We start from the raw sequence: 27,846 nt of genomic DNA, 5'->3' as shown, positions 1-27,846 counted from the left end.
TGCTGCCAATTTAGAGACAATACAATTTCATTAATTTTTCCAGATAGTAACTTGCAAATGACTATCTCAAGCAAAATAGAGGTTTATAGTCAAAATTATATTCATACTCAGTACTTCAGTTCTTATCAACAGGACATAAAAACAAAGCAAAAAATAATAATAATAATAAAAAAAAAAAAACAAGAATATAAAACATTACATAAATAGTTGAAATGCCTTATCTCAGAGTACATCTGATACATTTCTCTGCCTGAACATCTATGTCACCCATTGAAAGATTATTTTTTGAGACATTTGAAATTTACTATCAGGTCTCTATGCTTCCTTTTAAGAGACATAAGAAACAGGTATTTGAAGGTAAGGCGATAAAGCAAAGGAAGCTCAGAGACTTGTAAAGGGAAACCTAGGGGAGGTGAAAGCACTGCTGTGCAAAAGCCTACAGAATGAAAACAAGCAGACAAGCAGAATAGCAAGACCAAAAAAAAAAAGAAAGAGGGAGACTGAGATGATGAAATACAGAAAAACACACACACACAAAAACCCCACACTTCCCTCCATACACATGTACATAAGTATACTAATGTGGAATATATAATATAGATGGTTTATCTTTTTTTTTTTTTTTTAAAAGTCCCCGAGCAAGTCTGCCCACAGCCAAACTCAGTTGTTTCTTCTGTTTAACTTCCAAACTACTCTGGCTTGTGAGCATCCCATATTTTCTTTGGTTAACCCATTTAAAAAAAAAAAAAAAAAAAACAACACCAAAAACACTTGAATAACAGACCGTCTTCACAAATAGACTTGCTTGGCTGAAGAATTCCAAAATTCTTTTAAAAAATAATAAAAAGCAAAAATTTGACAGTAGCTCTACAGAGCATATAATTTTTTTTCATCATTTTCTCTTGTATATAAATATCCTGTGATCTGTTTGGCTTACAACAGTAGTAAAACAACAACAAAAACCTACCCAACCAACCAACCAAAAAAAAAAAAAAAACCAAACACAAATTGCTATCACTAATTCTAATTTTAAATCTAAACAAAATGCCATGATGATGTATCATGTAAGAACATAAAAATAAAAATTAAAAAAAGTTACAGAACAACAACTTAGAATATGCTAACACAGCTTCAATCCTAGACAGCCCAAAACAAATGGTTTGCTTATCTGTTTAGGTCCATACTTTGTGCGAATCACTATGGTATCTGAATGATGTTTTTAACCCATCAGCCATTTCCTTCACAGTAATGAACCTGATGAAGCAAGATGCTTTCATTAAAAGTGGTCCGTTCCTAGACTTAAGGTATTTAAAGTGCTTGCTAGTTCAGAATTCAAATGTGTTCTGTGTGAACGTACGTGCATGTAAAGTGAAAATGTGGTTTCTACTGAAATTAAAAGATTTAGATGTCCTTTATGCATCACAGCTCAAATACCATAAAACTTAATTTGAATACCCCTGCAATTAAAAAAAAAAAAAAAAAAAAAAATTTGTTTTCCCTCCTGTGAATGAATGATGGTAGATTGTTCCGGTTTGGTTTTACATGCATGAACCCACAGTCCTTCATGAAGTAAGGGAGAGTGTGTGCAAACACAGATACATCTGGCAGCACTGTCTCCCATATTCCTTCTAACCTAGCTGTTGACTTTCAATACAACTTACAGTTCATAGGTTTTGGACATCCCACACTATTGACATTCAGATGAAATTGGCCACTAGGTTCAACCAACTGTTGCTATCAAGAGCAAGGACAGTGTAGGCATGGGAAAGGAAGGAAAAGGATAATGTGCATAGGACTCATTCACACAAGAAACACGGTTAAATACATATTAAAAGAATTAGAAAGAAAAAAGTTTAAAGAAAAAGAATGCACATATCTTTTCTTCAATCAGTACCATCAGAAAGGCAATCTGGCATTGGAAAACTTTTCTGAACTGGCGGAAGAAATCTTTATGTAGGATTTATTCCTGTTCACATTCCAGTAAGTGAAAAGCTGTCATCAAGTACATGAGCAGCAGTTCTAATTGCAAGAGGCCCAAACTGAAACACAATATAAATGCACATATTTCATCTTCAAATTATTCTCTTCAGAACAGACTTTAGAATTACTTCATATCTGAAACATCACTGCCCTGTCGATAGCTTTAACAGAAAAAATCTGAGTGGGTGCAATAGTATTCATCTCAGATGAGGATACAGATAATTAATTTAAACAGCAAAGTTACACATTTGTTCACAAAACTTATTGTTCTAGTTCTTAGAAACTGAGACAGTACATAATGAGAAAACATGAATTCATTTATCCAATGAACATAGCACAGAAAAACTGCTATATATTAGATCTGTAGATCATATGTACAGTATATTAAATTCACTTAGTAGACAGGTAATTATGTTTCAATGTAAAAACCATTATAAATAATAAATAATTAAATATATGTATGACTTGATTAATAATGTGCTGAGATTATGCAGATAATTCATCTTTAATTCAGTAGTTGCCTCACTGCTAACAAATAATAACTAATAGATCATTGTATGTTTTCTATGATGCATTGATTTTATTCAAATTTCCTGAATACATAGGCACCAGAACTTTTCAATGAATTTCACCCTAAGGCACTCAGAGGAAGTAATGCATATTACCATACAGACTCTTGAAAATAAATCTAGGTTATCTCATTTCCCTTCTCATTGCGATCTTTTGAGGAAGAATCAAATGTCACTGCCATAAGAGAAATTAAGTTAGTAGAAGCTCTCTCTTCATGTACTGTTCTCTGGACAGGGGATGGGTTTGAAGGTCAATTCAGTGTTCTCCATCAGTACAAAATCATATCTGCACAGCTGTACCCTATGAAAGTAGAAACAAAATAAATATATATGTATATGTGCAAAACAGAAAATTTAAGATTAATAGAAAAATGTTTTAGTATCTGAATTATTAAACCTTCAGTATTTACTACCTCTCAGAAACAGTACTCAGGACAACAACAAATGTCTTCTTGTCTAAGTTTACACCCTACTTTATGCATCACTAGAGTAGTTTTGCCAGATTGCAAACAACCAGGTCATTAGATGGATGGTGTACAGTGGCTTAAGAAGAGTACCACATCAGTCTGAACTATGAAGACGCTGTAATTCAGCCACTAAAGCTATTAATCTGTATTAAAATTAGTTCTTTAGAACAATGTTCCAAGTGCAGCCCAATTCCTGTTAACACTCAGTCTGAACAATTTATTTTGAATTTCCTAGGTAGGAAAGTTCCTCTCCTTCATTCCAAAGACAGAAGCAAAATACTGCATCTTAATAACTTCTCTCTCTCTTTATTATTTATTTATTTATTTATTTATTTTTCTGCAATGAGAGCATGTATAAGAAGTTCCATGCAGGAGTGTAATTTATCATCTCAATGCCTAGAAAACTCAGAACTGCACAATACCACAGGAACATATGCAGATGTCACAAAAGGAGCCTCTCACACACAAAATTTTACTTTTTGATGTCAACAAAGAAACTAGCTGTGTGCTTTTAGTGCAGAGACGGGTCACAGCTCTGCCCTTTATGTGCTATAGAAGATGGTGAGAGCTGGATGGGACAAACAAGTGACTGATGCAGCCTTTCCTCTGATGGCACTTCTAAGGGCATACAAACTATGTTACTTATCCTCTACATTGCTCTGAACTGGCTAAACAACACAATTCACCTCAGACTGGGAATTAGGTACAGTGAAACACCTAAGGGAAAATAAAGGGCTGAGAAGGAACATCCCACAAGGCACCTTTGTTTTCATAAGTGTGAGATTTCCAAACAGTTATGAATCCACCTACCTGGATGTGAAAGGACTGACAGATTCCTATATAAGAATTTGAGGCTCTTCAAAGGCCCCACAAAAGCTAAAACAGTAGATTTTGCAACTAAGATCAGGAGAAATTCTGTATATTCTGTATAATGCAAAACGTAGAATTTAACACAGTCCTTCATCCACAATTTGTTTTGATTTGAATGTAATGGTTTACTCTTACATTATTTTTGTACAGGGAGAAAAAAGCACAGAAACTGACAACATTGTAAAAATCCTCACAAAAGACTGTGAAAGAATTCACAGGACAAATCTGCAAACAGAACAATATAAGATTATTATATGTATATATTTCTTGAATTTACTTTCAGTTTACAGTGCTGTATTTCAGTACATTTGCAACAGTAATCACCATGCAACAGCAGAGTATGTTAGCACAGCCTATTCTCCAACAGAAGAAATCACCTGGGAAGGATCCTGTCTTATCACAGAGGATACAACAGTTAGACATGATGATAAATACTAGAAATAAAAACATTGTTTCCAATATTTTGTATCTCATTTGAAGTGAAATCCACCTAAGTTTGTGATTATTAAGAACCAGGCATGTCTCCCAGGAGTGTAGACCTGAGAGAGGAGAGGGTTCTCCAGTTCACTGAGAAGTAGCAAAAGGCAAATAATTTTTTTGTGAAGTGAGGCAATCATAAACTTTCATCCCATGTGGCTTCTCTTCCATCTACTAAAAAGCAAGGGCATGCCATGCTCTCTTGTTCAACAGAGATATTAATAAGGTCTTCTTTTTTTTACTCTTCCTGTTCTTGCTTTGATTAAAAATAAATAAATAAATAAATAAGTTGGCCGGACTAAGTATCTGTGAAACATTCACCTTCCTCATCAGTTGCGTCTGAGCTGAGTGACAGATTCAAAAGCTTTCTGGGAGAACTGACACCTGGATGAACACAAGTTATAAAAGCTTTCTGTTTTTATGCACGAGCTGGAATGATTTATCTTAGAGATCAGAAGAGTCTGAAAATTATATGTACCCTTTAGCACTCCTACACTCCCACACCAGCTGTGTGAATAATGGGTCAGTAAACAATTTTCAGTGATATTCCCCAGACTCCCACCATCCACTATTAATCCAAATCTGGGGAGAGTGAGACTCCCATTGTCTTTTATCCCTGCACCTGTCTCCTGGTTTTTACCTATTATTTTGTTCTATGAATAATTTAAATATTTAAAGTAGTTTCTAGTTAATTATCCTGTACTCAAGTAATTGGTGTAATTATGTATAACTAAATAAGGTAAATATAGGTAGTCATAATTACAATGAGCAATTACGTAATTATACCAACCAATGGTGCTGTAACATCTGCATTTAAATTACCTTCACATGCTGATTCAACACACTTTTTTCCATCACTATCTTAAAGTATCTAATGCCTGTATGACTGCCATCTGATGAGATTCCATAAGAAGAACTTTAGGGGATTCTATATTAAAACAAATCAAGTGCATCTTACTTTAAAACTAACAACAGTCAGAGTAACAGGCATGAAAACTCAAAACAATAAGGATTGTTCAATGAAAGCATTCACTATTTGCTAGATTATTAATCTGAAAAAGTTCTGAATAATGATAGGCTTCCATGAAATGCCTCCTTTGATTTATCACCATTGGGTTGGGAAAAAAAAAAGTCACAATATGATTTAGAGCTTTGACTATCTCTCATCACCAAATGCTTTTAAATAAAATCATTCCAGTTCACCTGAGAGCTTGAAATTTATGGTCTTCAACAAGTTAACAAAGTCTAATGCATATATATTTGGAAGTACTATTTTGATTACCAAGTGTTCTGTTTCTTTCTAAATCTCTCCCACCTGTCTTCTCCTCTTTCTCAGTAAATATGAAATAACAGATTAATTTAACAAGATTTCTTAATTGTTACAAATTATCGTACCTGATTCCTTCCGGACTATTATCATATACCAAATCAGAAAGTCTCAATTGCTGTTTCTTAAGTTAAAAAAATATACAGACTTAAGACTTACTCATATTATAACATTGTTCCCACTCATTAGTTATTTGATTACCATGAATAGAATAGAATAGAATAGAATAGAATAGAATAGAATAGAATAGAATAGAATAGAATAGAATAGAATAGAATAGAATAGAATAGAATAGAATAGAATAGAATAGAATAGAATAGAATAGAATAGAATAGTTCAGTTGGAAGGGACCCACAAAGATCATCAAGTTAAACTGCCTGACCACTTCAGGGCTAACCAGAAGTTAAAGCATGTGAATGAGGGCAGTGTCCAAATGCCTCTTGAACACTGACACACATAGGGCATCAACAACCTTGCTAGGAAGCCTGTCCCAGTGCTTAACCACCCACACAATAAAGAATTTTTTCCTAATATCCAGTATGAACCTTCCCCGGTGCAGACTTTATTTTAAAATCACACTTCGCTGAATCTGCTATTCATGCAAAGCAAATATATGTAATAACTCTAAAATAAAGTATTGTTGCTACTCCAGGGTATTTCTTAAATTTTATATGTAAAATGTTATTTTCACAAGATGAAAATGTAAAATTTAATTGCTAATGCTATATTAGAGGTAACTTTGGAGATGTAAAAAATCAACATATAGCAGCACTGCCGAAGTATTTCAATAAATAAATAAATAATAGAAGTGTAATAACAACACTTGGTATAATAAATGCAGATTATTTCATTTTAAGTGTAGGAAAGCACAGACTGTATGTTTTGCTCTTGGAGGGTCTTCATCAGCAGCAACAGGACCAAATGCCTATTTCAGTCATAGAAGTGCTCCATTCCACGTCTAAGAAAAGCTGTGTGCAGACACATAATTATAAGCAGAAAAGTACTTCATAACATTCATCTTCAGGAAGAGAACTTCTCCCTGCAATCACTGCAGCTGTAAGTCAGGCTGACCTACGTAAGTGGTCCTTGAGAGCTCCTTCAGAGCAGACTGCAGCAGCAGTCTGCTGTAAAAAGGAGCATGTATGACTTTTACATGCACAAGAGTACATTTGAGGGTGCTGTGCACTAAGTGTTAATGTACAAAACAGCTCTTCCACATGATGAACTTTATCCTAGATAGGATTAGAAGAATATTCATGCATTTATGAATATGTGATAAAAAAAATCGATAGAGGCAAGTACAAATTTCTGAGGAAACATCCTGAGCAGTTTAGTTCACACACAACTTTGTAACAAACACTTACCTTTCTGGGTTATTAAGAGATTTCAGCCTCATCTGAAGAATCCTAAGCTTGTATTTTGGACCTATTAAAGTCTTCGTAGAAAAGGTCAAGGAAATTTTTGATATTTTGTCAAAATCCCGGTAAAATCCAGTCAATATTTTGACTCTCTTATATTGCTGAAATGTTGCAACTTCACTAGAAAAAAATATGATTTTTAGTCAGAGTTTTTTTATCTGAGAAATATTCATGATTTCCAAGAGTTATTACTAAGAACAGAAATCTTGCAAGATGGATCAGCTGAGAACATTCAGGACAAGGACACTGAGAACTGAATTCAAACGAGTGGCAGACAAGGACATGGGCTAGTTTGGAAAGGGAGGGAAAATCATTTCAGGTTGAGAAGCATTGCCTCTCACACTGAGCCATATCAGATCCAGGAAAAGGAGCTGTGACTAAGACTTAACCTCTTGACTTAGTTGACAAGTCTTAAGCAAGGCTTAGGAAACTCAGGAAATTAGTTCTACACAGAGATAAAAAAAATTTACAGACAAAGCATGACGTACCTATTCACCTCTGATTCTATTGTGTTTCCAGCATAATCAGTTATCTTAACTTTAATGAAACCTCTCCTAATGCTTTTATTCCAGGTAATAATATACAGTAAGTAGTTATACACTGCAAAAACAAATAGGAAATAGTAAGATTTAAGGAATGAACCTCAACAGGATACAGTTATTATCAGCACCCTTCTAAAAGTATTCACTTGGTGATGGTAATAATAGTGACCCTTTACTTCTAAGTAACCAGCTAAAGCCAGAACAAAATGGCTATTGACAAAAAGAAGCTTCCACAAAATGGCTGTTTGGAGGTCTCTGTAGTTAACGTACATTTTTTTCCAGTTCTTACATGGAAACGACTTGCATCAGAAAACTGCCATCAGAGTTAACATGAGGAGTTTGACCTGCCTAAGGAAACAATGCAAAATTAAGCCCTAACTGGCACCTTCAGTTCTTGGCAAGCTCTGGAAAGTGGGGATATTTGAGCTACTATTGTAGTGAAACTATCACGCTATCCACAAAAGTGACACATCCAGAAAACAGGTGAGGTACATTGGCAGGAAGAGGGAGGAACAGTGTTCATGCAAGTTTTATGGACAGGCAAGCCAGGCAGTTAGCTAGCTGAGCAGATGAGTCAGGAGCTAACAGCTGAAGAGAGACATTATTCTGTGTCTTGATTGCCCAGCCTGAGCAGTTGCAGCAGTACACGTTCTCCGAGCACCCCTCTCTCAGAGGAAGCCAATAGGCCCAAACCTGCTTTTAAGGGGATAGACCACATGAGTACTAGAAAAACTGTGGGGGTGACTGAGGAGAGGAGGCTGACTCCTTTTCCATGCTCCAGTCCCTTCTGCCCTTCCATGGGAGGGCTCATGGCCTTGGAAAAACACACCGGCTGCCAGGGACTGGTACCTCAGAGCACCAGCCCACTTGTTGGAGGGAGGACAGCATGCAGCAGGCCTGCTCTGCCATGCCCTGTGAAACCCTGACCTGGCCTCCCACTGCCCTTCTGCAACCACCACCTATACTGTGACTGTGCTATGGCTTTCCAGAGGAAATACAGCATTACTACTATGAAAATTAGGAAGCCAATTCAAACCCTTCTGTCTTTTTTTCTGGCATGTTTCTCTTTAACAGTCTCTCCTAAACGGCAAAGCCTCACCTTGAATGAAAAACTTGTCCTACTCAGGTTTACAGTTTTATTTAGTTCAAGGCTTTTTTATTTTTCTATTTCCTCATGTTTTCAAACATCTATGAATTAAAATAAGGCTTAGTTAATAAACACCCTCTTTTTCAGACTGGTTTATTAGACTTATTTTTCTTCTTAACTTTGCATATTTTCCCTGAAATTCATCCTGTCATTACAAATCTTCTTACTCCTTTCCATGTATCTCCTCCTATGTTTGGTAATAATCCCTCTGTTTTCTTTCTTCTACCACCCCTGTCCCAGACTACTACATATAATCTTTTTTACTTCTATATACTATTTCCACCAGGAAAGAATCAGGATTCTGCCTGAAAGAATCAGGATTTTCAATAAATGCCCAGACTTCAATATGTGTGAGAGTGAAAGCAAAGCCATATTTTTCTCCAGGAGGATTGAAATGAGGAGACCTAGTAACCTATGCAGCCCTGAAAGCATGGAAGAGCAAAGTCCAAGCAGACCTGATGGGGAGAGGAGCAGTGGTAGCAGGTGTTGAGTGGAAATACCACCGGGAAAAGAAAGATCTATTTTTCTTCTCTGGGTCAGGAAGGAGAAGGGGGAGAAGATTTGACTTGGGCAGTTTAGAGAAAAAGGGTTGGGAAGACTCTGGAGTATGTAAAGGGCACTCAAATAGGCACTGTAACATTAAAGTCAATATACTTGAAATGCAGTTAGCAACCCATATGATCATTCTTCTTCATCTGCTACTATGGAATACATATATGTAAGCAAATTTAAATTTGTGCCTTAGGCTTTGCTCCCCAAGTCTTTTTCTCTGCACACCAAGACCACTTCATTTTGTTAGTCAGCTGCACCAATAACCCTAGCACTAAGTTATATAAAATCTGTAACACCTTTGTTAACCTCTTCTGGGCCCTTGGAAGAAACAGTGATTTAAGCAAGCACAATTACCACAGTCACAAGAAATAATTCAGTCCCTGGTCACAAAGCTTGCTGAGAAAATGGAAAACGCTAATGGGAAAACTTGATTTCACTTGAATTCCTTGTAAGCCTATCCCTATACCCCAAACCAAAGAATTTGTAATATCACTAATTAAAAGGGTTTCTTGATAAAAACATATGAAATCAGAAACAGGATGAGAATCTAAGCTAGACCTCCAAATGGAGAGGTAAATTGTTGTAGCTAAAGCCCACACCAGAAGAGTTCATCCCCATATAGCATAACCCTGATAAAGTCAGATAGGTTTTTCCTCCTCTGTTTTCTCATGGATCTTTAAAAGCTGGAGTAGCTTTAGTTCACTGCAGGTCACTCACCTCCCTGGGGAGGAACATACAAGCGTTTCTTTTCCTTCCTCCGCCCAAGGAACTCCTACCAATTTTTACTCTCTGAAAATGGCAGGAACAATCCCATCTGAGCAGATTCTCTCAGCTTTTTCCCTGTCACTTCATTCTCATTTTTTGTCTTTCTTATTATTCTGTCAGTCAGTCCATTTCATTACTTTTAAAGTCACATTTCTTTCTCAGTTAACATATTGCTTACTTTTCTGCCATAATCACTCTTTTCCTTCCACCCAGTCTGCAAACTGACACTTCACTCACGGTTTGTTCTTTTTCTGTTGCAGCTAACAATAACTTTCTACTTTTAACACATGTTCCCTTCAAGTCAGCTAACAAATAACAACTATAATATTTCATAAAGAGTTTGTTATGTATATATGTATACATATGTGTGTGTGTGTGTGTATTCAGTCACTTACTGCAGAATGGGTCGTTGTCTGAAGTATCAAAATAAGCTTTTGTTGGTGAATTCTTCAGTATTAAATGCTTTTTCCAGCTATCAGCATAATAACCTGAAATTCAAAGTTTAAACATTTTATTTCAGACATAGAGCAGTATCACAATACACATACAATTACATAAAAGCAAGTTACCCAAAGTGACAGACGTGAGTTTAGTTTTCTTAAACATCCACTTAGAAAGTCAATGGCTTGGAAAATGCAGGAATACCATAAGCATAACAGAACAGAACAGCATAACATATATATGTATTTCATTTTTCTAATATATTAGTGTCACTACAAGTAATATAATCAAATAGTTAGAATGTTTTTAGTCTAGAGTACTAACTCTGGAAAACAGTGCCAATAAAATCCTGCAGAGGTAATAAAAACAAAACCAAAAAACTAGCTCACATATTTGCAGAGAACAATTACAGAACAGCTTCACGTTTAGTAAAATGTCTTCCTTTCTTTCTTGAATCATTACAGTAAGCATTTTTAAATCCTGTTTAAATTCTATAATTGTGGATATGATTTAATAAAACATTTGATGCTCATTAAACCTCGTAAGTTCTTGGATGCAATGTATTATTTATTTTTATGTAATTATGCTTTTTGTCTTTGGGTCTTGATAAAGGTCCTTATTTCTAAAATGGCTGATACTATACTGTCCCTCTTGACTTCTTTACCTACACTGGACAATGAGGGCTAGTTCCAGGCTGCATAGCTGGCACTGCAAGACAGCAGGTGGGAAAGCTTGCAGCAGAAGGATGCTGTTTCTCCTCCAAGTTCCCAGTTTCAGCTGCCTCCCATTTCCTTATAGACTTTACGGTTATTAAAATAAAAATTAAAAATGAGGGCAGCTGATTGGCCATCTCCACCTCTAGCTCAGGCATTCTGTGTAAGTGCATCAGGCATGACTAATAAGCATTCTGGGGAAGTCCCTGGGTCTTCCTGCCCTATTAGAAGGTCCTGTTATAGCTGGTTCTTATTATAAAATAGTATACAGATACATCTATTTATGTTTTTTCTTCAATGTAGACCTAACTAATATAACTATTCAAGGACATACATCAGAAGACAAGGTATGAATTGAAAGTTAACTTCTATTTAAATATTCTAAATATTTCATTTTTATGAAAACCCTGCTCTGCCAACTGGGAAATGCTCACGTTATTGAAGCTGCTTTCAGACTGTCCCTAGATCTTCTCTAAAAGTAATAAAGGCCCAAACAACTAACAATCTCTACAAATATGAGCTTGATTCCAAAAGAAGAGCCAGAGACTCCATGAAGTTGCTATAAACATTACTACTCTTAATCAAAAACCACCAGTACTCCAGGAATGATAGCACACTACGAAAGCCTAAAGAGATGGGCTTAAGTAGAAGCAATTTCTCTCTATAGAGGAAATGTATTCTGAATCCATTTCAGACTAGAAAGCCTAATAATCAAATATTAGGAACATTCAGCACCCTATCTAACAGAGCTAACTATAAAGCAGACAAAGCCTTAAGCTTTGAACTGTTTAAAACAGTATGCAGCTCTACCCTCAGTCAGTCTCATCAGATGCCTTAGCAAGATGCTACAGATCCCTGGAGCAGGCCCAGAAGGAGCAAGTCTGAACTTCTCAAAAACTTCATCCATCCCAGAGCAGATATGGTAACTCTTACCCATTACTGGACATGACATTGGTTGGAAAGCTTCACAATCAACACATTTTCCTCTCTTATAATCTGAGTAAGAGTCACAAGGATATGCTATTATGTTGCACTTTCTTTTCAAAGATGATAAGAAGAGGAAGACAGATCTTTGATGGTCACATTTAAAATACTGCAATCCTTCAGGAAAGAAAAAATGAAATATACAAAGAATATGTCATTATGTTTCTTCAGGAAAGAAAAGATGTTACTCAAATAATCTCATTTAACTAAATCATTCTTTGTTAGCCATGTCTTTATGCCCTGTTTAGTTGACCACTGAATGTACAAAACGGATGCACACACAAGAAGAAGAAAATGAAGACTGTTTTGAATATTACAGGTATAGAGAAAAATATTCATGTTTTTATATGCAAGAAATAGTCTGTCTACTACGTCCTATCAAATTTAGACAATTTTTATTATCAGGCATGAGCCTGCATTACAATTGGCTTTGTTGCCACAAATGACACAGTTGATCCTGTGTAATATTTAAGTAGAAAAACTACTGTGAGCACTACTTCATATATATATATAATCCATATGTTTATATAAATACCAAAAAAAATATTCAAAATTATTAAAAAAAAAAAAAAACAACAATGGGTAGCAACTTTGCCTAAGATTTATGGAAGTTGAAATAAGCAAAATTCTGCAGCAAAAGATCATGCAATAAAAATGTTTTCGTTCTGAAGAAAACAGGTCTAAAAGACCTGTTCAAAACCTAGTACATCACTGCCAATCAGGTAGAAACTTAAGACATATAGTGGAGACTTTAAACCCTTGCCTTCCATGTCATCTGAGAGTGGTGCTGTTCAAATCACTTACATCTTCCCTACATCTTTTCCTATACCTGGCCATATATAAACACAGGAAAATATTGATCACTACATGCAGATTATATATACAGTAATAATGGTATGATGGAATATGTATGCATATGGGAAGATCTTTATTAAAAACAAAATGCCCAATATCTTTGGTTTTCCTTTTTGCTGAATGAGAAGACGAAAGAAATACAGTGACCTCAGACCCAATATTACTGTGAATGGGAAGTGCCCATTGAATTCAGGTCATTTTTGATTTGATCTCAGACTCTTTTCTCATTAACTGAACACATTTTTATTTACCACTGAATACTGTTTGTGGGCAACCAGGCTGATCCATTCCTCCATTTGGATAGAAATCAATGGTTCCTAAAGGTTTCTTGAAACCTAGTACTAAAAACATCACAAATTAAACAACAACAAAAACATAAGCAGAATTATCCAGTGAATAATTTATCATTGGATTGCACTACAAAATAACATGGATCTTTTAAAGAAAATATTTGCAAATATATTGTTCTTTTGTTCTTTAAGTGGAATTCATGTTGAGTTAAAATTCACATTTTTTTTCTTTTTAAGAAAGTTATTCAAATTAATTTGCAATCTACAAGTGTGTGCATGACTCTTATTTCCGCAAAAGAAAAAGGATAGGACAGAAGCAATTCTTTAGTACTGCAGCTGAAACATTATTTGCATGAAGAAATTTATGAAATTCATGTTTTCTCTAGCAATGAAAATTCTTTCCCAATGTTTAACTACAGTAAGATTTCCCATTTTTTTGCAAATGACATTGGATTCTGAACTACACTAAAAAAATCTTTATTTCTCATGTTCCATAAAAAAAAAAAAAAGACTGATTTCAGTAAGATTTAGCTCAATCTGACCAACCTTCCTTTCTACCTTCCTTACCTTTATTCACATAATGGGAATGTTGCAAACATTGGTATTTTACCACTTCACATATAAATTTGTATAATAAAATGATAAGTTTTAATATTGTTAAAGAAACTGATATGAAACTACACAAATAATGGGCCACATGTGGTAGATTTGAAAGGTTTCCTAATATTTTGAGAAGAAAATTAAACCAGACTACAGTATGAAGAAATCAGACTACAATGTCCTTCAACCTTACAGTAATGTGATTCCATACATAATTTTAGGCAGTGGATCTGAACAGTGTACTAATGTGTTACAGCTGAGACTGCTTATCTGAGAACAGGCTTTAATTCAGTGATATACACATGCTTACAACCTCTGTGTTCATACACACTAGCACAGTGAAAGAATGTTTACGTGATACTATTTTGCAAAGAATAGTATCAGAAATTAATGCAATAGACACGTTTTATCCAATGTGTAGACTTCTTGGTTTTGTATTCAGAAATAATATACTATAACAAACAAGGCATAAATTATTATATTTGCATGGCATTAAGTGGACTCATGTCTTTATGTTTATGTACACATGCCTTCAGTTAGCTGTTGGATGTGAAAGTTGCTTCAGTATTTTCAGGTTCAGTTATGAAGCTAACTCATTCAATAACAGGACTACTCATGTCAGAACAGAACAAAACAGGTCATCATTGCTTAAATAATCATCAAAGTTGAGTTTCAATTTCTTGATGAACAAGCTTATATAAAACATGATTTCAAAAGCATGCACTGTTAGGAAGCAACAGCACAGCAATCCACCCATTAAAACTACTGCAACGCCATATGCATGTTCCTGAAACAGCTTATCCCATCTCTTTCCCTTTTCTGCCTTTCCTCTAGCTGAAATAGGGAAGTTAAAGCTATGGTATTACCATCAGTATCTGTATGAATTACGTCAACGAATTTTGCATCAGTGCGATCTAATCTGCCCTCTGGTGGTTCTCGAGTGAATGAAGGGCCTGCTGGATCAAGACCTAAATGAAAATGACATTAGCATTACAAATCCTGAGGTCTGTTTCTAGTTATATACAAGATTGACACGTGAGCATTATTCATCAATGACTTACCCCTTTTCATGAGGTAATAATAAGAATAAAAACAAAACAATTATTCACAAGCTTCTATTCTTCAACTTGCTAGGCTAAGTAAAGCAAGGATTCCTAGTACAAGACCAAGCCATATGTTTGAATTTCTCCCTCTCCTATTAAGTTTCTCTCTCTCCTGTTAAGTTGTGCTCATCTCCACATTATCCAGAACAACTATAAGCCAACTATATTAGGAATCAAATCAAATTAATTCATTTCCTTTTTTTCCCCCAGAAAATACTATTCCTATTATTTACTTCATAAAAATAAAATATGAAATGTAGCTGCTCTCACCACCAGAACCCAGGATAGAGACATCTTGGATGGGAGATGATTTCAAACAAGCCTTGATCATTTTACCAATTGGTGTTGGAATTAATTATAGAAAAAAGTTGTTAAAGGAAAAGAAGTGAAATACTAGTTTTTTACACAATTTCACCTGAAGCAGGTTTGGAAATATTATACTCAAATTGAAACTGAGCTATGACAAAAGAGTTTTCAGCTGAGATCCAGAAAAAGCACTTGATATCTAAGAGGAGAGAATTTGGGTGGTAAAGTATTTGAAGCATAAGCATTGCTTATTCTCCTTCCTTTTAGCAATAGAGAATTATTGTTGTGCAACCCTGAAGCCTAACAGTTTTCAAGATAGTAATTACTGTCCTTCACAGGAAAGAAAAGTCGTTAGTTGAGGTTTGCTCTGTTCCTATTTTCTTGACAACAAAAGCAGAGACAAAGGGAAGAAGGTGGCAAAAAAAGCAGCAAAGATGGAAAATGTAATTGTCAAGACAAAACGTATCCCTACGCTTGACTCCTAATTTCATTCTCACTAATTGTGAGATGGGTCTAGCACATGACCTTAGTTTATTCAAGACCCAGCAAATTTGTATTATGATTTAACTGGCAGATGTGCTTTAAGAACTGGTCTAGAAAGTTTTCTCTCAAGATCAAGATAACCAAGATCCAAACTACCACAGAGGCTCATGGAATGCCAGGATTAAACATTCATAGTATCCCAGGTGACAAAGTTTATTGTTTCCATCTATTAATCAGTTTTATGTTTCAGAAGTCTCCATTTTTTATTTATTTATTTTTAATCTAGTTTTTCCAACACCAGTTTGGGCCACTTTCTTATAGTTTTACACCCAACTTGTTGGAAAGAAACAGTATCAAAACAGTCAAGAGATTATGAGCCTTGTGAGTTTGGACTATCTAGTCTTTGCCTTCATCTGTATTTGAAATGACAGGAAGGTGATTGGAATGTTTCATACAATTCCATTTACCCTTGCACATCTGAGTTCAGAAATGACATAGATCTACTAGCTCACAATTAATATAAGAAGTCAGAAAGGCGGCAGACTTGTTGGCCTAGTATTGCCATCAAGATTGTCCCCAACCTGTGAAGGAAAAAAAAAAATACTCCAAGGAATTGTGTAAAGTGGAAATTAATATTTATAACCAAGGGAATATAGCTTATCAACTTTTAGAAAAGGCCATGGCTTTCAGATTGCTGTAGTAAAAGGGGAGGAGTATCTAATTCCCTTTCATAGAACTGGCTACTGGCTTCTATTACATTTGGAAAACAAAACAAAATAAAACAAATCACTTTAGTACCACAAAGAGATGGTTAGGAGCTATGAATCTCAAGGTGTTTCCTTTCAGCCTGAAAACAGCTGCTCACTTAAATCTTAGAAAGTAACAGAGCCTTCTTACCACCTTTTCTAGTAGTTAGCTAAATCAGCTTCCTCCTCAGCATGCTAGCTGCAGTGAATTTAGCTCTTGCACAATAATTATCAGGAGCCTGTGTACCCAAATTAGCACTGTGGATTCTGCCCTAGGAACTAGCATTGAAAAGTTATTCTTAAACTTCATGTGCCTGAAGGATGTACCCAAATGAGGGTATTCAAATTTTCACTGTATACACCACTCCCACAATTGACAATGATGATTTGCAACAAATATTAGGTAAGATCTGCAGTATCCATACACAGGCTGCACACCTGATTTAAGCTTCCTGTAGCAGGTTGCCCAATATAGTAAAGCCCACACCATGCTCAGATAATTCAAAGTGAAACTAAATGCTTGTGCCTAATTCCTGTGTTCTGACCAAAAGCTTTTGAACCTCCCTTAAGAGGGACCTCATTTTCTTCATCAACCAGACTGAAACTCAGATAGCACATCACTTAAGTGGCATCTGGATGCAGCATTTAGTTTTCTTTTGAAAGACAAGAGGTAAACACTGGAAAAATGGGAAAATTCACCAGTAACTTAACTCCTCAAAGAATAATTTTGCAATTTTCTGAACTTACATCAATGACTAATTTTTCTTCTTGTATGTTTCTAAATAATCAGTTCTTATTTGTTGATATTTCAATACCAGCATCTATGTGATCTGTAGCAATATCAACAAAGCAGGGTACACTAGAATACAGGTATCAGGATTAAAAGCCTTACCCGTAATTCTGCCAAGTTTGCCATCATACTTATGGCCAACAAAACCAGCAATATGAGCCCCAAGACTGACTCCAATCATGTGCATAGAGTCAAGAGAAGCTCCATCTGCCTATCAGAAAAAAAAATACAAAACAAGACGCACACGGAGTTAACAAAGCAGACATCAGCAGACTGTTTTAGTATTCACATTTGGTTAATACTCCAGGCTATATATTGTAATTCTGTAACTTTAAAAACAAATGGAAGTTCCAAACTTATTTTCAGTTTGACTTTCTGTAATAGTTATATATCGTAGTAAGTATGAAATTATTTGACTATAAAAATGTAAAAAGGAACCTTGAGTCACATTTCTTCCAAATTGTCACACCAGTTTATTTGAAAAAGGAGAGTATAGAGATGGAAGAGGAAGACATTTACCAGATACAAGAAAGACGAACCAAAACTATGAACAAGGGGGGCAGGGAAAATCTCTTCGTACCTTATTTTTCCAGTATAGTAAATTAAAACCATAATACCATTAACAAACCACAGAACAAGTGAATAATGGTGCCAAATACACACCTGCAGGAAAGTCTTAACAGGCCTATTCTAGAAGGCTAACCGTATTTAAAAAAAAAAAAAAAAAAAAGCTCAAATTCCACAAAAACATTTTATTACAACAAAGCATTAGGAATGCAGAGAAGAAAACTTGGGTGATAAAAACTCAAGTAATAACGAAAATAAATGATACGATTACATTTTGTGTTGATTTGATTAAGGATATAAATCTACAGCCCAGTGAAGAATACATCAGCAACTCTTTCAGCAGCTACCTGTAGAATCAGGAAGTTTATATAAATTTGTGACAAATATTTATATATGTTGGTGATTTCTTTTTTATTCAAGATCCTTAACTATAGTAATTTAAGATTGGAAAGAGTAGTGTGATGTTTTTATTTATTGCTGCACACTATTTGAATAACTCTTACTTCTTTTCCCCACTGGTGCATTCACTTTTTCCAGAAGACTTAAAATTTCCATCTGGCTAAAGAAATGAGATGCAGTCTTATACATATTTCAGTGAAAGGGAAATGAGAACTCAGGTGAGGTTAAAGATATGTAGTAATTACTGCATGCAAAATTAGTAAATACTTTGTTAAAGAAATATCACTTGATATTCTCATGGGGCTCCTCTTTAGACATAACTATATTTTAAATATTCATTCCCAACTGAACTATGCTATTTAAACTTGTTCAGAACAGATACAACTCTCTGCCTTACCAGCATCTGGTCAACATAGTTCTTCAGTGTTTCTGCAACTTTTCTGCAGTTTTCAACAGCAGTTGTATAAATCACAGTTGTTGCACCACGATTCCAGTCAACTATAATGAGATTAATATCCCCAGAAGACAGTAAGAGCTCCTTTATATCACCTAGCCATGCTGGTGGAGACCCTGTTGGTCTGAAGCCATGAATAACAAAGACAGTTTTCTTGGAGGTATTAAGGTACTCAGATGCAGTAACATTATGTTCAATAAGTCTCTCAGAACAATTCGGATTTTCCCTTGTGTACAGCAGTAGCTGGACATGGAGTTCTGTTCCAGATAAAGCATTGCCTATATTAAGGTCTGTAAATTCAGGGCATTTTTCCTCCTCATCTGGAAAAGATGAAAATGTTATTAGACAGTAATTTGATGAGTCAGACCAAACAAAATATCACCTCTTCACTTTTCTTTCCACATTTATCCGTGGAAAGTGAAGAACCTGAATTTTATTTACTCCAGATCTTTGGAATGAGGTGCCAGAAGGTGTGCTGAATGAGTAGGAGCCACAGTTAAATTAATGACTTTGTAGATATTACTGTGATCCTTTGAATAATTCAAATATGAAACTAACCTTTCTAATTATTTCTGAACCATATATTTTCTCCATAATAAATAAAAATTAGCAACCAATGTTGATAAAATCATTCACTTAACCATCAAATTTAGGTTCTCAGAATTTTTTCACAACCAGCGTGTGTTGTATAAACAGGAACACCACTGTGGTTGGTTCTTCCTCTTTTCAGCCTGGGTGTCAAAGCTGCTAATCCTTATGCCTTATTGTTCAATCTAGCAATAAGAAACAGTTATCTGACACTAGGGGATGACCCAGAATCCATCCCCAATTTTGGATCACCATAAGGACATCATTACCAAGAAACAAAGAAACAAGAAACAAAGGATACTGTCCTGAGTTTGAAAAACTTAGCTGTATATAGAGGACACAAGAAAACCTGCAATATTTAGCATTTCTGTAGTCGGACAAAACAAGGTTAAGCTTTAGATCAGTCAGGATCAATAGGAGGATGGCAATTTCCAAGAGTCTACAAAGGCTTAGTTTTCCCCCAAACATCAAAAGGTAAGGCATTAAAAAGTAACCTTCAGCTACTGACATCATAATGTGTGGAAAGTGGTTTCAGGATTCTAGGCATAACTCCTTTGCCTGTCATAGTTTTTCTGTACGACCTGTTCACCTTCTCTATGGTTTAGGTGTTTCATGAGCAAAGGTATTTGGGCCAATCTGTTGAGTTCTAGTGGTTTTAGTGGGCTACTTTAACTTTACATAATTCTTTTTTTTTTTTTTTTTAATATTTGATGGCGCTTGTGTCAACTTTCCTGCCATTAACAATTTTGTAAAACAAGTCAATCAACTTCTAGAAAGCAAAATTAGGAAGAAGAATAATGCCTACTCAGTTCCCTAAAAAAAAAAAAAAAAAAAAAAAAAAAAGAGTAACCTGAAATTTCTCAGTATTTTTGAGTTATAGAAGAGGCAGTTCTAGCTCTTCTCCTTTTCCCAGCATCTGGTTAGCAGGCAGAACCAAATTCACCACATTTGCAAATCTGAGGAAGACGAAGAACCCTCTACAGTTTGTAAAGGCTTGCAAAGCAAGCATGGGGTTAAAAGGTATCTGAAAAATGTGTTTGATATCATAGCAGAGGTCTAAATGAAACCAAACAAAGTGAACTGCAAAATTTAAGATGCAATAAAGATAAAGTGAAAACACTAATTAGCTTAGGGAACTAGACCAATAATCTCTTGGTCAAACCATGTATTTACAATGATTAGACCAGTCAGCACTGGACTGGATATCAGGAAAAATAACAGGTATTTGCAACCCAGAGTAGAGTTGAAGTTACAGCATATTAGAAATGGCCTGAAACTTCCTGTCGAATGAAAAAAAAAAAAATTCATGCCTATCATTACCTTAGCATAAATTACAATAACTTCAAGTATTGTGTCTGGGAAAAGTTAAAATTACTTGTATTTCAAAATAAATATCACAGTTCTCTTAATTTAGATATTGAACAATTTAAGTTACTTTTATTGTGATTACTGGACAGGTTATTAACTAATGACTGATACAGGAAGGCAACTCAGTTTCGTTGCTGAGACTTATACAAGTTCAGAAATCAAACACTGGTCAGCTGCAGTTTTCTTGAATTTAGTGGAAACTTGATTACACTTGATTACAGTTTTGCTGTTCAGATTCATAGCTATAACACAGCTCTTTTATTTTTGCCTAAAAGTGTTCTTATGTTTTGATTCCTTACCATATCATTTGACTGGGAGAAATAACAATTCATTTTTGTAAAGTCAATGGAATGACACTGACATAAAACAGAGTCTGATCCACTGAAGGGAGAAAACTATCACAAGAAATATATTTTAACTGATGAAACCTATTTACTTGCTACAAAACATCAAACAGAAAAAATCATTTACTAAAGGCTATGAAATAAGAGCAGAATTGTTCTTTGAAAAGTAAATTTAAAAAAAAAAAAGTCATTGTGAAATTAGATCAGTCCTAGAAATAAATATGTAGATTTAATAGTTTAAGTTGTTAAGCAATGAATCATTAAGGAGAATTTTTTCATACTCCTCTTTCTCTTTGACACCTGGAAGGAATGCCCAGGTGCCCTTTGTGCGCACTTGTGAGAGTACTCAAGTACACTGTTCTGTACAGTCAGAAAATACAAACAGGGGTTGGGCAGTTATATATGCAGTTTAATTCAGTTAATATACAATCTCAACTTTCCTGTGTGTGCTTGTAAGCATCATAACTGTCTTTTGTGGTCAAAAAGGGGGAAATCTTAAGTGTACACTGCCTTTTCATATCTAAATTATACTACTTAAAATATAACACGTAACTTGAAATGCTGTCAAACTATCAAATTGGCAAAAAATAATTTCAAATTTATAAAAATAAGTGCTTAATAAATATAAATAGTGCTTAATACACTAAAACTATCTTATAATTGCCTCTTTACTTTGTACAAAGTGCACATACCTGAGTGTGTCTCTGTCCAAAGTACAGCAAAAGATAAAGTATCAGGCTTTGTTCTATTTACTTTACAATGGGAACCTTTGGCTCAGTTTCAAAGCAATCAAATTCTCTTTACTAACCATCTGCTTCATTACGCACAGTTTTCACGAGATTTAATCTTTTGGCCAAATTACATAAAGAAATATTAGTTTTTTTATACTTGAATAAAGCCATGAGACTATATCACAGAAGGAAAAAAAAAAAAGTAGTTCTTACCTGATTTCACCCCATATACCAAACAGATGAAGAAACACAATTTCAACATACAGAAACGGAGAAAAGTAATACGTAACATCCACAAACAAGTGGCAAATTAAGTGCTTCCTTATAGCATACCAGAATTCTAAGTTAACTGAATGCCCCTGATGAAGTAGGTGACATGTAGAGTAGGAAGCAGAAAACAAAACTCTGTTTAAGCTTCTGCAATTCATGACTCCTCCTATTGAATGACTTCAGTAGGTAGGGTGATCTCTGGGTTTTCAGGGTTGGGACTGTTTTTTAATCTATTTCCCTCTCTCTTCAGTTATCACCAAGTTTACACGTAAGCAGTTGACATTATGTATTACAGACAACTCCATTAGGAAGCAAAGTAGCTAGGTGTACAACACTTTCAGAGATCCACCATGTCTGTTTTTTGTGTGTTTTTTTGTTTTTTTGTTTGTTTGTTTGTTTGTTTTAAAGTGTGTCATTCAATTGTAATTAGGGGCACTGAAATGGGCAAAAGAAATGTGCAACAAAAAGTCACTTGGGTGACAGAATAAGTTTTATGTAAGAACTTGAAAATAATCATAGAATTATAGAACAGTACACACTGAGTTGGAAGACACCCACAGGGACTATTGAGTCCAACTCCTGGCTCCACAAAGAACCACCCCGCAATCAGACCATGTGTCTGAGAGCATTGTCCAAACACTTCTTGAAATCTGGCGGGCTTAGTGCCATGACCACTTCCCTGGGGAGCCTGTTCCAGTACACAACCACCCTTTCAGAGAAGTGCCTTTCCCTAGCACCCAGCCTGACCCTCCCCTGTCCCAGCTCCATGCCATTCTCTCAGGTCCTGTCGCTGTCCCCAGAGAGCAGAGCTCAGCACCTGCCCCTCCGTTCCCCTCGTGAGGAAGCTGCAGGCCACCATAAGGCCTTCCCTCAGCCTGCTCTGCTCTGGGCTGAACAAACCCAGGGACCTCAGCCACTCCTCAGACATCTCTAGATCCTTCACTTCCTTCAGAGACTTCCTTTGGATGCTCTCTAATATTTTTATGTCTTTCTTATATTGTGGTGCCCAGAAGTGCACATAGTTTTCAAAGTGAAGACACACCAGAGCAGAGTAAGACAATCTCCTCCCTCGACCAGCTAGCAATGCCGTGCCTGGTGCACCCCAGGGTACAGTCATCCCTCCTGGCTGCCAAGGCATGCTGCTAACTCACATTCAGCTTGGTGTTGACCGAAACCCCCAGATTCCTTTCTGTGGGACAGCTCTCCAGCCTCTCTTCCCCACATCTGTATGTATATCCAAGGTTGCCCTTTCCCAGGTGCATAATCCAGCACTTAGTCTTGTTGAACTTCATGGAGTTGATGATTGGCCCATCTCTCATCATGATCTCTCTACAAGAGGATCTCCACAATTGAGGGAGTCAACAGCTCTGCCCAATTGCCATACACAAAATTACTTAGTATAAATTTAAGTCCTGCATTCAAGTCATTTATGAACGTTGAAGAGAACCAGCCCTAAAATGGAGGCCCCACTAGTGGGAACCCTGCTAGTGACTGGCCGCCAGCTTTATGCCACCCCATTTACCATAAACCCTTGAACCCAACACATCAGCCACCTGTTCACCTATTGTATTATGTATTTATCTAGCTGTATGGTGGGCATTTTGTCAAGAAGCATACCGTAAGAAACAATATTGAACGCTTTGCCAAAATCCAAAAAGATTACATCAACTGTCTTCCCTTGGCCAACTAGATGGGTAACCTTGTCATAAAAAGAAATTAAGTTAGTGAAACAGGGCTTCTCCCTCATGAGCCCGTGTTGTCTATGGCCAATGACTGCATTGTCTTTCAGGTGTTTTTCAACCTGTAATTCTGAGAACTATATCTCCATGCATTAATTTTTACACATAATTACCTTCAGAGCCTTTTCCAAGAAGTCATTCTCCAATCTAAATCCAGAGGAGGTCTATGAAAGCATTTCTGTAGGAAAGAAATGGAGAATACAGCCCCAGGCTTATGACAATGACTTGCTGTGTATTTGGGGTATGTCACTGAACTTCATTCTGTCTGTGTTCCCGAACTCTAAAACAAATGAAGGAACATCTACCACTGTGAAGCTCATTTATTTACAAACCATTTCACTGCGTAGGTACAAGAGGACAAACTTAATTTTCTTGGACTTCACGGTAAGGCAAAGAGGCAGATAAGACTCTGAATTACTGAAATGAGAAGTCTGGATGCTTGGTTTGTCTATATGTAGCTCCCAATTATTTCCACTGTAGGAGAAAGAAAGATGTCAGAACCACCCAAATATGAGGGAGACATGTCCCAGAAATGTTTGCTGTGTAGTATATCTTATAGTGCTTCTAAACATATGATCTAGGTATAATTATTTTTCTTCAAGAACAGTTAGCAGGGGGGGTTCAGTATTAGCTTTCAAGCAGTAAGTCTCTTCAGGTAGTTTTACAACCATGAACAGCTCTACAAAGCTGTGCTACAAAAGTTATCATCTTCTTTCTGCAGCTGATAGGCTTTAAGAAGACTCTTCAAAGTCTTTACCCCTTTGAATTCAGCTACAAGAAGAAGACAATGCAGTACATCTGCTCATTTGAAATTCAACCCAGCTTAAACAGTGTCTTTCGATTATTTTTGCTCCCATTTCTCAATTTGTCAGTCTATTTTGAGCAATGTTCATTAAGGTAACTCTTGTTATTTCTTTGCATTCCTTCTTCATCTCAAATCTTTAACACTTTGTCCAACTATTATTATAAAAGCACAGACCTACTGGTATTAAATATTATTTAGAAGTAATGCTATACTGTAAATTTGGCTCCTTTCCCCTACTTTTTAATATTGATCAATGTTACAACAAAAACTTAGTGATTATTCATATACAAGTTAAAGCATGGAGAGCTCAACACCACTGAAAATGCCTAGTACTGGAACCAGTAATGAACTCTAGCAAAACATCTCCTGTATTTATCTAAGAACCTGTCACTTATCTTAGAAGAAAATCTTACATATGCATTTATACATATATCTAATGCCACTAGCTGTAAATAAATTGCTCACCCTTGCTATTTTACATATGAACAAGGAAAAGAAAGGAAATTTTTAGTTCCTTCTAAAGTGAAAACCAATAATCCCAACTAACATGTAAGTACTGTACCCATGTTGATATAGTCTATGATATATCACCTATGTTGATATAATAATACATGTAAAAAAAAAAAAACACCACCAACAAAACAGTTTTAAAGCCCTCTGAAATCAGGGTTAGGAAAGGTTTCCAGCACCAACTGAACACCCAGAAAATTTTGTGGTATTGATCAGCTTGTTGAACAAGTGCTCATGGGACTCACCACTGTCACATAAGGTGACACAACAGTGTCATGCCACTTGGAAATTCATAAATCTTAACTACAGTTCCTGTTTACAGTGTAGTTTCCACTGACATCCCAGTGTCAGGTAAATCTATCAAGGGGATTGTGAGTTTTGGATACACATTCACAAACAGATGTGAGAACCTCAAAGTTCAGGTATTACCTGTCCCTCTTCTCTGCATATTGTTATGTCCCGTGCTTTTCTCAGAAGGTTACACTTTTCTTGCACTGAAATTCAGTTACCTGCTGCTGAAGTGGCTTGTGCAACCACTGGAGGATCACTGCAGTACCTCTCAAGTACTCTGTGTTTTGCAGTGCTCAGAAATGTATGGGTAGCACCTCTAGAATGAACCACAATTCATTTGGGAGAGCCCTCAGTCCATCAGCTTTTATAAAAACCCAAAAGACTGGCCAAGTATTCAAGTTAAAAAATATATAAAACCTTAATTTTATTGCAGTGCAAGATTATTGTGATTTCCAGATATCAGAACAGCAGTCTTACACTTCAGTTTACCGCCAAAAGTTTCTGATAGAATAACAGTTAAAGATACTACAGAATCCTTGCATGGTTTTCAAAATTAATATCAAGTTCTTACACAAGTCTTGATATCCTGATCTGCGGTCACATGTATTTCCCCTTCTAATCTTCTCTCTACCCCAACGATTTCCTAATCTTGGAAAATCCCATTCTTATAAGAATTCTCATTTCTCTTTTGAATCAAGCCACTTCTCCAGAACAATTACTGACTCCTCTCTAACTGCTAGCTTTTGAGCACTACTTCCTTCCAGGCAAGACGAAATCAAATTGCTGTTCCGCAATGCACTGTGTTTAAGTATGGGGAAAAAAAAAAAAAAAAAAAAAAAGCCATCTAAAGATTACAAAGTGAAAAACCCTGACTGTATGGAAAACAATTAAATCTGATTGTTAGTTCTACATTGAGACTTGTAATTCCTGTAAAATGATTTTTAAATAGGTGCAAGAAAAACATGCAGTTATTTACTCGTTTTTAGCTGAAACTTGACAGGTCTGCAACTAAGCCTCCATGAGAAAATAATAGGCAGAGGGAAAACACATGATCTATGCTAGGGAAAAAATAAGAAATATTTCAAAAGATTCCTTACATTTCTGTCATTGACCTCTGGAAATGTGCCTCTTTGTAAAATAACACTTTAAAATATATACATTGAATGTTATGCAACACCTATGTGCTTGAAACCTGAATGTAGCAATCACTTAACAGTGGACTAGCGTGCAGGTGTTAACTGCAGCTTTAAAGATAGCAGTCATCTTCCAGTTCTTTTCACTTATTGAGGAAAGTACAACCTTTGACTCTTCACATGTAAATTTTATTAGTAACTATTACAATGCTTGAGGGTTTTAAAGGGGAGGGTGTCAAGAGGGTGGAGTCTTTTCAGTTGCGCCTGGCGACAGGACGAGAAGCAAGGGGCACAAACTGAAGCACAGGAGGTTCTGGCTCAATATGAGGGGGCACTTCTTTACTGTGAGGGTGACAGAGTGCTGGGACAGGTTGCCCAGAGAGGTCGTAGAATCTCCTTCTCTGGAGATATCCAAAACCCGCCTGGATGCCATCCTGCACAGTGTGCTGTAGGTGACCCTGACTGGCAGGGGAGTTGGACCAGATGATCTTCAGAGGTCCCTTCCAACCTCGGCCATTCTGTGACTGAAGGGGTTTCGAACCCTTTGCCGCTCGTTCGTGCTGCTGCAGCTGCAGTACCCACCGGTTCCACAGGATGGCGACCAGAGAACAAAGCTCTCTGCGTCTGTTTCACCTCGTTCTTCAGCGCCGCTTTACCCTTCATGCAGAACATATAACAAAACATTCCAGCGGCACGCTTCCTCCTGGCTCCGTGCGCCTGTACAATACACATTGCCAACGGCAGGGCTGAAAACAGTGTTTTCCTCGGGTCAGCTGTGAAAACTCGGAGAATAAAACCCGCAGGGCGCCTCCTCACGCTGATGCCCCTCCCGCAGCCGCCGCGTTGCTGGGACACCAGGCCCGCCCCGACGCCGCCGGATAGCGGCGCCGCCATGTCGGGGCTGGGGCTGGGACCGGGACCAGGGCCGCCATGTCGGGGCCGTGTCCGGGGCGGGCCGGGGAGGCGGACAGGACGCTGTTCGTGGGCAACCTGGAGAGCCGAGTGCGGGAGGAGATCCTCTACGAGCTCTTCCTGCAGGTGGCGGCGGGCCCCGGGCGGTGGGGAGCGGGGGGGCCCGGTGGCTCCGCGGGCGGCTCCGTGTTTCTTGCTGGTGTGCGGGGGGTTTCGGGGGGTTGCGGCCGCGCCGAGCCGAGCCGAGCTGCTCCTTTCTCGGCTCTCCTCTTTTCCAGCTTTTCTCTGGGGTTTTTCTCGCCTTGAAATG

The 27,846-nt window shown here is 36.7% G+C and overlaps 2 protein-coding genes across 7 annotated transcripts in view; one reads left to right on the top strand and one right to left on the bottom strand.

The window, feature by feature from the left end:
* Positions 1–76: 76 nt before the first annotated feature.
* LIPI (lipase I) lies at positions 77–22,289 on the bottom strand. Its single transcript, XM_013188190.3, has 10 exons — positions 22,090–22,289; positions 18,789–19,165; positions 17,528–17,636; positions 14,864–14,965; positions 13,359–13,448; positions 12,202–12,369; positions 10,510–10,602; positions 7,597–7,708; positions 7,055–7,228; positions 77–2,850 (listed from the first exon to the last, which is right to left on the bottom strand). The coding sequence occupies exons 1-10, from the start codon at positions 22,166–22,168 to the stop codon at positions 2,763–2,765; spliced, it is 1,392 nt and encodes a 463-aa protein (XP_013043644.1). The 5' UTR covers positions 22,169–22,289; the 3' UTR covers positions 77–2,762.
* Positions 22,290–27,517: 5,228 nt separating this feature from the next.
* LOC106040396 (multidrug resistance-associated protein 1) overlaps positions 27,518–27,846 on the top strand; it is a 49,062-nt gene continuing 48,733 nt past the window's right edge. For 4 of the 6 annotated variants that reach the window (XM_048052934.2, XM_048052935.2, XM_048052933.2 and 1 more), the window contains exon 1: positions 27,518–27,662. Coding sequence is in view for 2 of the 6 variants with exons in the window: in XM_048052931.2 (XP_047908888.1) it covers positions 27,555–27,662 (108 nt within the window). In the remaining 4 variants the exon portion in view is untranslated. The remainder of the gene's footprint in view (positions 27,663–27,846) is intronic. The other 2 variants (XM_048052931.2, XM_048052930.2) reach the window with 1 other exon arrangement.

The sequence above is a fragment of the Anser cygnoides genome, chromosome 1 (genome assembly GCF_040182565.1).
Source record: "Anser cygnoides isolate HZ-2024a breed goose chromosome 1, Taihu_goose_T2T_genome, whole genome shotgun sequence".
Taxonomy (NCBI): domain Eukaryota; kingdom Metazoa; phylum Chordata; class Aves; order Anseriformes; family Anatidae; genus Anser; species Anser cygnoides.
The sequence above is the reverse complement of the archived record's forward strand: the minus strand, read 5'-3'. Positions and strand labels throughout refer to the sequence as shown.